The 14042-nt window shown below is 35.9% G+C and overlaps 1 protein-coding gene across 14 annotated transcripts in view; it reads right to left on the bottom strand.

Moving 5' to 3' along the window:
• Window positions 1-14042, bottom strand: part of PTPRM (protein tyrosine phosphatase receptor type M) — a 442640-nt gene that overhangs the window by 269832 nt on the left and 158766 nt on the right. For all 14 annotated transcript variants that reach the window (XM_085573754.1, XM_021525191.4, XM_077784280.2 and 11 more), the window contains one exon: window positions 7263-7437. In XM_085573754.1, the coding sequence (XP_085429880.1) occupies window positions 7263-7437 (175 nt within the window). The remainder of the gene's footprint in view (window positions 1-7262; window positions 7438-14042) is intronic.

Genomic DNA, 14042 nt, shown 5'->3' on the forward strand with positions numbered 1-14042 from the left:
TACAAATACACTTCATTCTGGATATTAATATTAATCCTACTCAAAAGTAATGTTTTCAAGCTAACATTTATGTTGTAGCCTAGGCTTACACATAACGAGAACAGAAATTTCTGCACAGAAACAAAATGAATTTTTTATTAATTATTTTTCATGTACTCAACTACTCAGCCTTCATATTTTCAGACTTCTGCCTAAGCAGAGTAAATACAGTAATTTTTCAAGTTCTATACTTTGGTTAAATGAAAGCTGGGGGATTTCTTGAGTTTTTACCAGAGGTCTGTTTCTACTTCATGTAATGGCTATTTTCACTAACTACCACATAGAAATGGTGCTCTGTATCACAGAACAAGTATGCAAGTGATAACCCGACAGTTTGGATTCAGAATATTTCAAAACCAACCAAAGTTTTAAACTCACTTTAATTTACTCTGTGATGGGCATCTTATTTTAAATTAGACTGCAGAAACAATTTGCAGACATCATCTTTTTTTAAAGGTAAATAACAAGTTCTTATCTTCCCTACTGGTTAAATTACTCTGCTATTTCATGCATCATATCTGCCAAAAATTCGACTTCCTGTTGGTTAAATATAGTAAAGTAGAATGAAATCAAGCCACTGTAATAAGGCACTATTTGATCCAATATTCTATTCTATTCTTAACATATCTATCAGCAAACACTGCCATCTTCTTAAGGCTACACAGAATATGCAAAGAACACAGGACATCTGTCTTCCCTAAGCTTTAGATTCAGATTTAGCCTCTTCTGCTAACCATTTCCCTCTGTGTTGAAATACATGTAGTCAAACAGACAAGAAGCTGAATTTATGTATTTCATCATTTTGTCATGCTCTTCAAAGTCACAGTTAAAGCAAGGAACATAAAAGAATGAAGCAGAAGTGAGAAAGGATCTCCCGGAAACATTCAGTACTTCCTGAAAAATAGTAGAATTGCTATTTTAACAAACACATAATTATCCTACAGTATTCTACCTTTTTTCATTTATAGAAAGAGCAACTCAGAGCACTAAGTACATTGAAGATTAGCTGTTCCTCAGATTGATAGTGTTTCTAATTAGCAGGGCACACTTGTATGCAAGCTTCGATCTGTGCAATCTGTTAGCAATTGCTGAAATACAACACTACAAACCAGCAAACACAGGCATCATCACTGTGTGTTTTCATCTTAACAAAACTAAGTGATTACTATCATGAACACAATACAAAGGGCAGCAAACCAGAACATCTCCAAAGATATCTATTAAGCATTACTAATTGGAATAGACATAATAATAGCTATAAAAATATTGTGGCAGATCCCAGGACACAAAGAATATTGTTTAGATATTCAAATCAGCAGTGAAAGCATTGTTTTATGTCAACAGCAATATATGGCAAACTGATGTAATTGCTAAATTAGAAACATACTGTAGTTTTATTGAAACTATTCTTCTTCAAGTATATAAACTATGGCTTCATACAGTGATAGTATGTCTGGAAGCAGTTCTGACTTTCCTCAAAATGATTTATCATTTTAAATCATTATGCTGTTTTGTGAACCAAGACGTGAAATGGAACTTTTATAGAGGATCCTAAGGCATTTACTTAGCCATGCTGAAAGAACAGTTAATTACTTTCAAGTTTCAAATGCTACTAAGGGCTGTTGAAGTGCCATTCAAAATGCAAACTCAGGAGTTAGGTCACTAAGGTTAGTGGTTACACCAATTCATTCCAAATATTACAAGTACTTGAAACTATTTTGTTGTGTTTTCATACCTCAGGGCATGTTTTTCATTTGGCAGGAACCACAATGAAAAGGTTAATTCAAGTTACATTATTTCAGCAAAGCCTGCATATACTGCAATTTCATACTATTAATATGGTTTAATACTAAAAGTTACCTTCTTACCAGAGATTGAGGCTACCTGAAATCAACCTTTCATTACAAATATGATGCTCATATTAAGTGACTGGTTAAAAACATTAGGCTCAATTAAGCAGATCCTCTAATACAAACACTGTATATCCAAATATAATTAACTGATTTTGAGACTGAAGTCTGAAATGTATTTTTCTGCCTTATTATTTTCATTTTTCTTTTTACAGAATGATTTAATATTTTTAGGATGCTGAGGAGTTTTAATCACTTAGGTAAGTACCACACTGCAGTACAACTGTCCTTCACTAAATGCAGTTTTACTGGCAGCCACTGAGGTAGTCTCAATTAAATAACATGCAAATTAATACCTTTATGAAACAGTACAATAGACTTGATAGTTCAGTGCTGCGTATGTTCAAGGAGGAATTTTCAACTGACAGAAGAAACAAGTTTGTAGCAGTAGCTATTTAGTACAATGACTTAGCTTAAAGAGTTCTTCCTTGCAGAGCTCCTCCTGAAGCAAGTAGACAAATTTATTCAGTACTGTGAAGCCCTTTTAAACATAAGTTTTAAAATGGAATATTAACTGAAAAAAAAAGAAGGTAAGTGGATTAATATTTCAAATTTTATGCCTTTTTAGACCTCAAATCTCCTCTTGAATTCTCTGACAAATGACAATGGGCAAAATCCCTTAGGGAAAGGCAATAGTGGCTACCTACAAAGACAGAGGTCTGTAGGGGACAGAAAGCTTTAAGCAGGTGCTCTCAGGTCACTCTACATAAATAGATCATTTATATTAAATATGAGAAAAAGACAGACTTTATGATAAGGAGCAGCCCTTCTCTTGCACAGATAAAAAAAACAAATATAGCCATACATGAATGTAAACTATTTATTCTGTTTTATTAATTGAAAACACACTTGAAACTCCAACTCCTTCGTTTAAACTTCTTTGTTCTTAAAGTACACAGATTTTCCAAACATTTTCTACAACATCTTAGCATCTTTTACTCTGCAGTTCTTTTCAAATTTTAATTGGGAGGGGAAGGCATCACACTGAGATGCCACTGGAGATAATGTAAATCTCTAAGATTTAAGTGAGTTAAAGACGACAAAAATAGACATTTCTTCTCCGCGGCTCAGAAGCACTATCTTGAAAAATAACAAAATCTACTTCCTAACTTTTTGGAAATACATGAATGTGTATATGTTTACTTTCTCCTCTTTTTCCCCCTCTACAAAATCACAGAATCATGTTGGAAAACACCTCCAAGATAATGCAATTCAACCTTTGACCAAACACCAGGATGCCAACTAAACCATGGCACCAAGTGAATGTTTTCAGGGACGGGGATCCCATTACCTCCCTGGGCAGCCAGTTCCAATGCTTAACCATCCTTTCAAGGAAAAAATTCTTCTTGATGCCCAACCCACATCTCCCTGGCAAAGCTAGAGTCCATGAGGTTTTGTCCTGTTCCTTGTTGCCTGGGAGAAGAGGCTGACCCCCACCTGGCTACGACCTCCTGTCAGGCAGCTGCAGAGAGCAATGATGTCCCCTCATCTGGATATGCAGCTTCTTGTTCTTGCACTCCTCACTATCCACATTGCTAACCCATCACCATTTTACTCTCAAAATACAAGGATTCAGCAAGATGGAGGACTGTATACTAAAGGCACACAAATGGTAAGCTCATAGGTCTTGATCCCTGTGCCTGGATCCAGCCTGCCCCAGAGGAGCTCAGATCTGCACTTGCAATTAAATTTGGTACACTGTATTTAGAATTTTGGGGGAATGTGAAAGATGAACTCAACCAAGTCCCAGGGTCTTGATGGGTTTTATTCAGCAGTTTGTTAACTAACTGTATTTGAGAACACATTTTCACAGGAAGAGAAAAATAGCATTTTTGATATAACTAGTACCCTTCTGAAAAAATATTACTGCTTCCAAGTCCAGAGCCTTCAGCACTTTCCTATGGCAAGTTCACTAAGATGGAGGAACTGTATCAGCTCTTCTGTTTGGAGGTTTTCTCAACAACTCCAGGCTGATGCACACACGCACACTGAAAAATACAAGTCTCTAGTCAGTTTGCCAGAAAATGAGCATTATGAAACTGGACTTCATTATAGGAATTGTTGGGCAACAATAAAAATAAGTCCTAATGCCAGCACTGTTGGTAAAAAACAGGGTACGGATAGTGATGGCTCCAGCATGAAAGGTTAGCTGGAGAGAGCAAGAAACAGATGCCAAGTATCTATGTATATTTAATGCATGAGAATAATTGATATCACAGGAAAGTAAACATTGATATTTTCTTACTATGTCTTGATGTCAAAATGACTTTGCCCTCCAGAATAAAATCTTTGCCCTAGAGGTCCTGAAGAGGTTTCTGTTCCCAGTGTTAAAAAATTTGGAAAATGCAGACATTTAAGCTGCCAGCATTACAGATGGCTACCTTTCTTTGCCCTTGCTTAAAAACCTAGCCAAACTCCTTTTAACCAATTTGACACCTAGGTTTACCTTGTTTGAACTCAATAAGCAGTCTGAACTCTGTAATAATCTGATGTCTGCTAGACAGGCTCATTCTGTTCTCCTAAATCTAATCTGTGTTGGATCTGCCCACTATTAGAAAACTTCAACCTAGGGACTGTAAGTAGAACTCTAATTTACTTCACCAAACGCATTTAATCAATTCCACCCGACTATTTTCCTTTTGCTCAATGTTTGATTACTCTTATGTCATCTATTAGATACGAGCTGATATTTTTTACAATAAGTGGGTTATCTGATAAGGCCAATTTCATGCCTCCCATTAGATGAAGTGACATTTCAATCCAATTCTCTGACAAACTTAGATGAGGATACTGTGCCGTTTGAGCACATACAATGACAAGGCACTTGTCTTTTCAGCCTTTCTTATCAGAACAAACACTCAGGTAAATTGAAAACCTCCCCTTCAGGATTTATTTAAATAGAACAATCAATACTTTATTACACCATCCTCTGAAAGGCATGTAAGTTACCACAAACAAGTTTTGAAATAAAACCCTTTCTTTCCTCCCCGCTTTTTGAGGCCAGACTAATTGTTCACTGACAAGCTTTTTCTCATTAACTAGACAATATTCGTGTTTACTATTATTTAATAACAGAACAGACAGCTCTTTAATTGCAATTCCCTTCCCCCCCTCCATACTGCTGAAACCTTGGTGTAACATGCTCACTCAGGTGAAAAAAGAAGACAAAAAAATGAGAGTAAGAACACCTGGCAGTTTCTTACATGTCTTTCATTTTCAAGATGTCATTCCTATTCCTTTGTGATTGCAGGTTTGATTTGCAGCACCTGAAACTAGCAACCCTTCTGCTCTTTTCAAAGGTTCTGGTACCTCACCTCCAATACCATACAACATCATGCCACAACAGTACTACAAACCTTAAAGATCTTTACACACGTAATTGGAATCTACTTAGAGTAAGCTCCTATTTAGTGAAACTTTGTCTACAGTGAAGTGGAATGATTGTTGTACAAAGTTCTAACCCACTCTACTGTGCAAACATCTCGACTTAAAAGCAAATATATTTTGAAAAAAGCCCTATTCCAGAGCAGAACTTTTTGCAACTTGAGTTACAGGTTCAGTTAACCAGATGAAACAGACCATGACAAATGTGAAGAACTGATTTTCTTCAACTTAGGATGCTCTGTTTGACTCTCCTGTCATTCTAGGCATCTAATTCCAAGGAAATTCTTCTTAAGGCAGTTTAGTTACACAAGTGTTAATGAGAAGAGAATTAAATTCATTGTTTGTAGCAAAGAGGGGGAAGTAATTACACCACTGTTTTTACATATACCATTATTAAGCCATCAGCAATTCACAAGTATACTAAACATTACATGCAGTGTGGGCATATGTACATTCTTCATGATTTACAGATAGTAATGGATTAAAAAGTATATAGCTGCACTGAAATCAACCTGTTATCTTTGAAGTCTGTTAACTGATATTGCAGAACACCTGCTAAAAAATAGGAAATACCATTTCTTAATGATATGTCATCAATAAGAAAGGTACTTATTCATTAGCCCCTAATGCTGCTGTTCAGTACAGTCATCTAATGTTTTACAGCACAATGCTTAAAATGGGTCTTTTTAGGTCAGGAAGGAATGACCTGCAGGTGGTCTCATAAAAGCTCCAACACAGGCAATGGGGATTACCATAATTACTTTGCCACTCTACAAGCAGTTAATGGGATTACACCCTAAGGCTATCCACTTGCTCACAGTGCCCAGTGCGAATTTTCTGAAAGAATCTGGGTAAGCACAAATGCTTTAATGATATGCTTCATAATTTCATCTATTGCACCTCAAAAGAAGCACTAACAAATTAAAACACCCTGAATCTAAGAGACTGAGAAGAAATGAACTCCTTTGGCTTACTGCACCTCTCCCCACTGACACAGTAACTTCTCCCTCTACCTCCTTCAGTCAGTGCTCATTCCTCTTTGTTTTCACTGGTGTTAGGTCTGAAAGATGCTTCATCATTCCTACTGGGGTTATAGTCCACGCTTCTTTTCTTTGCTGACTTTCATATGTATCTATTTTTGGCCATCTACTTTAAATTTTGGCCATTTACTTTTTCTTTTCATGCTTGGACTGAAATAACCTCATTTTTTCCACCACACCGTAAAATTATATTCTCATCTCACCCACTCTGTTTCTTTTTTTATCTGTCCATTCAAATAGCTCTTAGGTTTTCAAGCTACAATTTGTTTTGTCTTGTTATCTTCATACTCTGGTTTTTCCCAACATCCTTCTTTTGTCTGTTTCTCTTCATTTTCTCTACAACCCATTCACTAAAACGCTATTCTTGCTTTTGGAAAATGGTTTATTCTTCATTATGGCTTTCTTGCATCCTCTTCTACTGGTGACAGACTATTCCCTATTCTACTTACATCTCAGTGTTCCTCACAGTTTTTAAAAACATCCCTCCATATACTGAAATATGTGTGTTTTATGTGTTCACTGAAATGTAAATATTGCATATTTTGAAGTAAGTGTATTTTTATAATGCAACCTCTGCAAAGGAGACAAGTAGCCATTATTATGTTCATACTTTAAATAAAAGCTTGTAAAGATGTATAGGTCTAAACAGTGCATTTTTGGAAAATATTTAAAACAGCAATCAACAAGTAGCTAGTTAATTAGCCCTGGTTTCTTCTACCACTCCCTTGTTACATCTGGCTAGACTCTTAAGATTTACATAAATAAAATCTATTTACTGAACCTCTTATCAAATATAACAGGCTATGGGTGACATTCTTGCTGCATTAGCAACTGCAAGCCCTGATTCCATACAGGGAGCATGCAAACACTGATTTCTATGGTGAAGTACCTTTGACTATCAGTTCTGCATAGTTGGATACACCAACTCCTCCTTCCGTCCGGATCATGCAGCGATAGTTGCCAGCGTCCCGCTTCGTGGCATTCACCACACTAAAAAGAGCTACAAATCGTCGGGCATTGAACACTTTTATGTCCTTCAAAGGTGCATCCCGTACATAAATGCCCTAGGCAAAGAAAATAAAATAAAGAGTATTATTACTCATATTAAAAAAAAAAAAATACTGACAGCCCATTTTATTTCTCTCAAGTTCCCCAGGAGGAGAGGAAAGATAAAAGCAGATAAAAATAAAAAAGTCTGCATGTTACTTTTACAGGTGTGACAGTGAGACTTTTCTGCCTTCCCATGTGAGGTAAACCATTCATCATGAGTGAACAACCATTAATCTGTAACAGCTGCTTTCAACTCTTTATAGATTAAGTAATAAAAAAGATTTGAGAACAATGTAACATTTACTTGCTTAGCTTGTTTTAAACAAATACCTAAATTTATTTCTTTTTTAAAAAAATGAAGCCTAGGATAGTTCATGCTTTCTCTTCCCTTCTGGCATCTGCTGCCTAGGATATGCATTTTCCAGGGAGACATCAGTGGATGGTGCTCATAGCAGCATCCACTCAGGGGGTTATCAGTGACTCTGCCAGAAGAGACTAGGCAGGGATTTACCAGGTAAATGACCTGAAGCTGTCTCCACCTCTCCTTTCCTCAGCATGGCACTGGAAAATGGGTGTTTTCTATTTCAGTGCAGTGTCTTGCTGTCAATTCAACACATTACATGTATGGCTCAAGAAAATGAGCCCTGTAACAGCTAAGGAGCACAAGGAGTGAAAAATGGAGGGGGGAAGACAGAAGAAGGCAGAGATGAGAACTTTCTACGTCCTTTGAAACAAAGATAATGGCAGAGAGACTTGGCTCTCAAATCCTCATCAAACTCATGCTCCACCTGACCATGAAATAGGATATGTGCACTATGAATGCTCAAAAACCCACAGAAAATGTGTAATGATTGAATTATGAAAGCTGGATGGAAAAAAAAATCATCAAAGCGACCACCAAAATGTACTGACAACATTACCCCAAACAAGCAAACAAGAAAGAAGCACTTTTCATACAGTGATATGTATTCCAACAAACTGAAACATGAAGAGAAACTGGCAAACTCCAACTAACACTTCAGAAAAATCACTGTCTCCAGGAAGGCACATACACAATCAGATGCTACATAATAACACCAGGTATGTTTAGTGTGTTTCTCTGACTTGAGGAGCTTCAAGCAGGTCAAGGGTCCTGCACTATCAAGCTTCTATAAAACAACATATCTGGTGATGTCTGTTTTTCTGCCCAGGCATCTGTAGTTTCTCCAGCCGAATTTAAGATACATAGAAAATACTGATCTGATTTTACTGTGATCTTATTTGCCACTAAATTGGCAATATCTTTGAAATACAAGTTATACCAAAAGGGCTTTAAACAACAGTCACACAAAGTTAAACTCATCCATGAATCAGAAAACCAAGTCGAAGTTAATCATGCTGTTATACCAAAGAAGCAACATAATTAACAATACATACTGATTCTAATGCACAGTAATGTAGAGTTATTTCCTCTTCAAAAGGTAACATGGGTCATGTAAAGCTTATGTGAAAGAAAGAAAAAAAAGTTTTTAAGGTGTCCAAAGAAGAATGGGCTATCATGCCTTAAAAATTACTCAGTTGTAAATTATTGAGAATTACTTCAGATAATTGACAGCTCCTTAAGATTCCTTGAAGTTTGAGCTGCTGATAAAGTGGATTATGTGACACGGCATCACAGTTACCAAAACCTAAGCTTGGAAAGAAACATTTCAAACTACTATTTCAAAACTACTATTTTTACTAGTGTTGCCACTGTAAAGTCCTTCTAGCAAGAATGGCTGCCGATAACAGGAGATAAGGTGTGGGTGAATTAGGAGTTTGGAGAGTGATTATTTCTTAAAAGCTATATTATTTCTTACCTAATACAATAATTTAATTAATCCTGATAAGCAAAACTGCTGATCAATCACAAGCCATAAGCCAACTTTAAAGTATGTTACTACAGCTTTCAGGCTCTTGAAAGATCCTGTACACACCCAAATCTTGTGGTTACATTGCACCCATCCGTATCACTATTCCCATTTTTCTAGCTGCAACATCAGGAAGGCATGCAACATGCATGCAGGCTATTTTATCCTGGCAAGAAATAGGGTAAATTATTCCCTAGGGAGGAACATACTGCCACACACTGATTAATTGTAGGACCTAAACTAGCTCTGCTCATTTAGACTGTGAACATGCCCCTCTGCTCTGCAGCCTGCACAGTACATCCTCCCTTCCATGTGGGGAACCTGCATCCACAATTTACCAGGACTCTTACGAGTTACCATACAAATGAATAACTGTGGAAATATTTTAAAATAACAATATATTGCTGTTCCCACAGAGGAGGAGATGAAGAAAGAGGACTAGGAAATGACACTGTAATTTCTGCCTTAATCTGCAGTTCATGAAGAGGGGCAACCATGCCAAGATATGATGCATACACAGACCCGGCTGGTCCTACAGAGAACTGTGTCCTACCACACCATTCCCTCAGACCTCCAAGTGGCTGGTAGAAATCCTGAACTTCACAGTCTGGGTGTTCACAGAAACTGCCAGCAGTCCTGGAAGGCAACTGCTCCAATACCCAGCCCCATAGGACATATTTCCCATCCTTTTCATGCATATCTAGAATGGGAATTGGAACTAATCAATGCACTGTTGCAATAACAATAAATTACTATTTCACTTGGGTCCCATAATCTTTTTCACCTTCTGCTGATTCTCAAATATACTAATCTCACCTGATTTTGAGTGTTTTAACTGCTGTTCTACAACAGAAAATCTTAGTTTGATCAAATAATTGACTTACATGGCTTTGTGACACATGCCATCGATTCACATACCAATAATTCTAACTGAAAAAATAGAAGCCAAATCAGACTTCAGGAGGCACACATCACCTGCTCATATGAAAAAAATTGAGAAAGCTAAAATGTAACTCAGCTTGGCTCCACAGAGGATTTGAGCATATTTTCCCTCTTATCAAAATCCAGGTGAGAAAAGGTTATTAATGGTGGCTTCAAAATTAATGAAAGAGTTCTAGAATAAAAAGCCGTTATTACTATAACAAAGCTGTAAATATATGGGAGATTATTATCAATAAAGATTATCTTGATTGACTTCTCTTGAACATTACAAACTCACGGAGGCAAAGTGTAGAGTATCTAATTATATATTAGAACTCAAATAGTCCCACAGAATCACTACCATGACATTTTTTACTAGAACTCAAAGGAGAAGAAATAAGCCAAATTTTTTTCTTTAGTCTCTCTGGGGAGAAATACTTTCAAGGAAAATATAGTGTCTATAACAGACAAAGACAAAGAAACATAATTGCTTTACGTTCCACAAGAAAAAATACAGCCCAAGAGAGCAAGTTTTCCCTCACTTCTGGGATGACAGCAAATGAGTAGGAGAACTGCCTAATTGATTTAAGCCTAAGCATAAAGGAACAGTAATGAAGGTAATGAATTCCAAGTATAAAAAAAGTTCAATCTATAGGCATTGAAGAAGACAGCTACAAAGGCTGCAAAGAAAATATTTTTAAAAAAATAATCCCACACCTACTTCTCCCAAACTCTTATTTCAGCAGTGGACAAATGGCAGAAGACTATTTTTAGTCTGAAAAAATGCTATTTACAATTTGATCTATGACTACAGAATCATTTCTGTTGTAACTGTACCCACACACCCAGCTTCACTTCCTCTATTTGTGATTCACATTTTGTTTTACTGCAATGACTTCAGTAAGCTACCCAGGTATGGTATCTTGTTTCCAGTATGTAACAGGCCCACTTCAGCTCACTGTATGATAAATTACAAGCTCTTAGTGCTGCGTGCCAACAGCTATTTCATTTAGAATGGCTAAAAATAACATATCAAATGAAAATTTGTTTATTAAGCATACTAGTACATGGTGCTAGAATTTCTTTAGAAAGAACTATTTTTAGTAGCCTTCAGAAAAGTAAGTTTTCATTCCTCACTAGTATAACAATCTGAACTCCCACAAATAAGAGTTCACTTATGATATGATGTTTTACTAGCTATAGTAATTAAAACTTTAATCGCAGGTTTTTTGAGATTCTGACATTTACGAGCAGGTCTTAAAAATTCTCATTTTTTACATGAAAGCCTGAGTCTTCCAAAATACATGATATTTTATTGAAAAATAAACAAAAAAATGACAAGTCTGTAATTTACTAACCCCATTCCAGAAAGGAGGATAAAATTCATGATTTACAATAGAACACTACAGTACTGGTATTAAGACCTACTAGCACAGGTTGTTGGAGCAAATTTGTAGCATCCTGTTTTCTGGGTGAGGCTTTTTTTTTTTTGTTTCATTTGTTTGGTTTTTTATAATATAATTTTAAAATAAATACACTGTTCTTTTAACTTTCTTTACTTTAGCTCTGCTTTGCCACACAAAAGTCTGAGGCTTTACTACTGATTAGGGCTGTTAGCTTTTCCTGCCCCTGGGAGTTGGAGAGCTGTGTGAACAGGATACTTCATTCTTTACAAAGAGGAAGCTGCCATAATCATTTAATGTTAGACCTGCTTGGACTACAAAGGCCACGTCCCCTGGGCAGAGCTATCTCACCTCCTTAGAACACAAGAACTATGGTCACAGAATAAACACTGAGATCCAGAAATGAAAGTAACTGATTCCATTGGCTGCAGAGGAACCTGTGCATTTTCAAATGCTCAGAGAAAGCTTTCAAAAAATACCAAATACATATATATAAAAAAATGCTACTTAAGCCAACTAATGAAAATACGTAACTAGTAAGTCATTTGTAAGAATAAATTTTCTATTAAACAACAAGTTATTTAATATATAGGGATATAAAAATAAGCTTAATTTAACTTCAGGATTTACACAGCTTGAAAAACCCATATTCCTAGTACCAACATATTAAGTGCATATACAGACAACTAAAAGCACTTTAAAATGCACATTATTTTTCCATTTTAGGTAAGTTAGAATTAAAAGAAATAGGTTATAGTTATTTAAATCACACTTACTGGCTCTTCTAGGCAATGAACTAACTCTAAGTCTTTTAAATGAACAGCAATTTAGCAGCAACAATCTATATATTAAACATTTCAGAAATACTTTTAACAAAGACATAGCAGCAATTCAAAGGTATTGAACTTCTGGGATGCTACATCAAGCACTACCAGCGATAGTCACTCTCAAGGCATGTATCAACAACTTTGTGAGAAGAGAGTTAAAAGGAAACATCAGTCACCCTCTGTCCATAAAGGAAGATTAGGCAGCTTTTCATACTTTTAGCAGAAGAAAGGGTTTGCATTATCCCACTTCCAAATATGCACATTTATAAAATTGTGATAGAGTTATACCAGTGGGATCTCAAATAAAACCAGCAAGGCCAGAAGCAATTTTTGTTTAAAATATGTATGAAATCTAAATCAAATAGTAATTAATACCTCGGGAAAATTGCTTTGCAGAGTTCATATAATTCCAGTAACTAAGATGGCTACCTCTGAATTTCTAGATTCGTGTTCATAACCAACACAACTGTCAGTCTAGATTAGAGCCATCACATATCCTGTGATTATCCTGTATTTATTCCATCTGTCTAAGTTAACAACTATATTTCATTCAAGTAATAAGGCCATGATGGAAAAAGATTATTATTGTCCTATTTGGAATTATTCTTCTATGAGACAGAATTGCACTCTGCAGGTGTAACTAATGGGCATTCAAGCAAACTATTATTATTTTACCTTTCAAGAAAGGTTTCTCCTTTCAGTTATTTAATGTTTGATAACTGAGCCTTTTCTTCAAATCACACAGGCCTGCAGAAGTCCCTGTTTATTATTACTAAACCTAAATACTGGCTGGAGCTGTCAGGTAGTACCATAAAACACTATTTAAGTTACACATGGAGTAGTCACATCAAATATTAAGCCCTGACATCTATTTGAAGACACAGATACAAACACAGAAAGTAAACAAAGACAATGCATTTTCTGGAGTCATTAAATTCTGTGTAATTTAACCAAAGCAGTTACTCTCTACTCATGTACTGGAATTATTTTGCATCATTCTGACAGGAGAAAATCTGTTACCATTACACAGACATTATAGAAGTAAGAAAAATCAACCCAAAAACGAAACTCTTGTTCAATCTACTTCTTATTTTTCCTTTAAATTCCAGAGCATCTAAGAAGAGTTTATTTATTCTAACAATTTGCCAGTGCTCACAAAATATGTAAAATTCAAAATTTTCTTTCAATTCATTTTTAATAGCACACAATAGAATATAAAATGAGTTGTAGGAAACTACAGCCTTGGAAACATCTGGAGAAAACAAAGTACCAGGAAATATTTATCTAACACTTATTTAATACTTTGGATAAAAATTATGGCAATGATCCATGTATCTACTATGCATTTTGTTGAACTCGCCGACCTACTGTATTTTAATTCTTTGAAGTACAAAACACTTAGTACGTCTCATCATCCTTCTATTTGTGTTTAAAATTCCAAGAGCTAGTATGAATAACTTGCTAAAAACTGAAGAGAACATATACAGGAATTTAAATACTCTGGGGCTTGGCATTCTGCAGATGCCAGGAGGGGCTAGAAAGGAGTAGAGTGATGCAGTGACAATGAGGAAGCAGAGTT

Source organism: Lonchura striata, chromosome 2 (assembly GCF_050655825.1).
Source record: "Lonchura striata isolate lonStrDom1 chromosome 2, ASM5065582v1, whole genome shotgun sequence".
Lineage (NCBI taxonomy): Eukaryota > Metazoa > Chordata > Aves > Passeriformes > Estrildidae > Lonchura > Lonchura striata.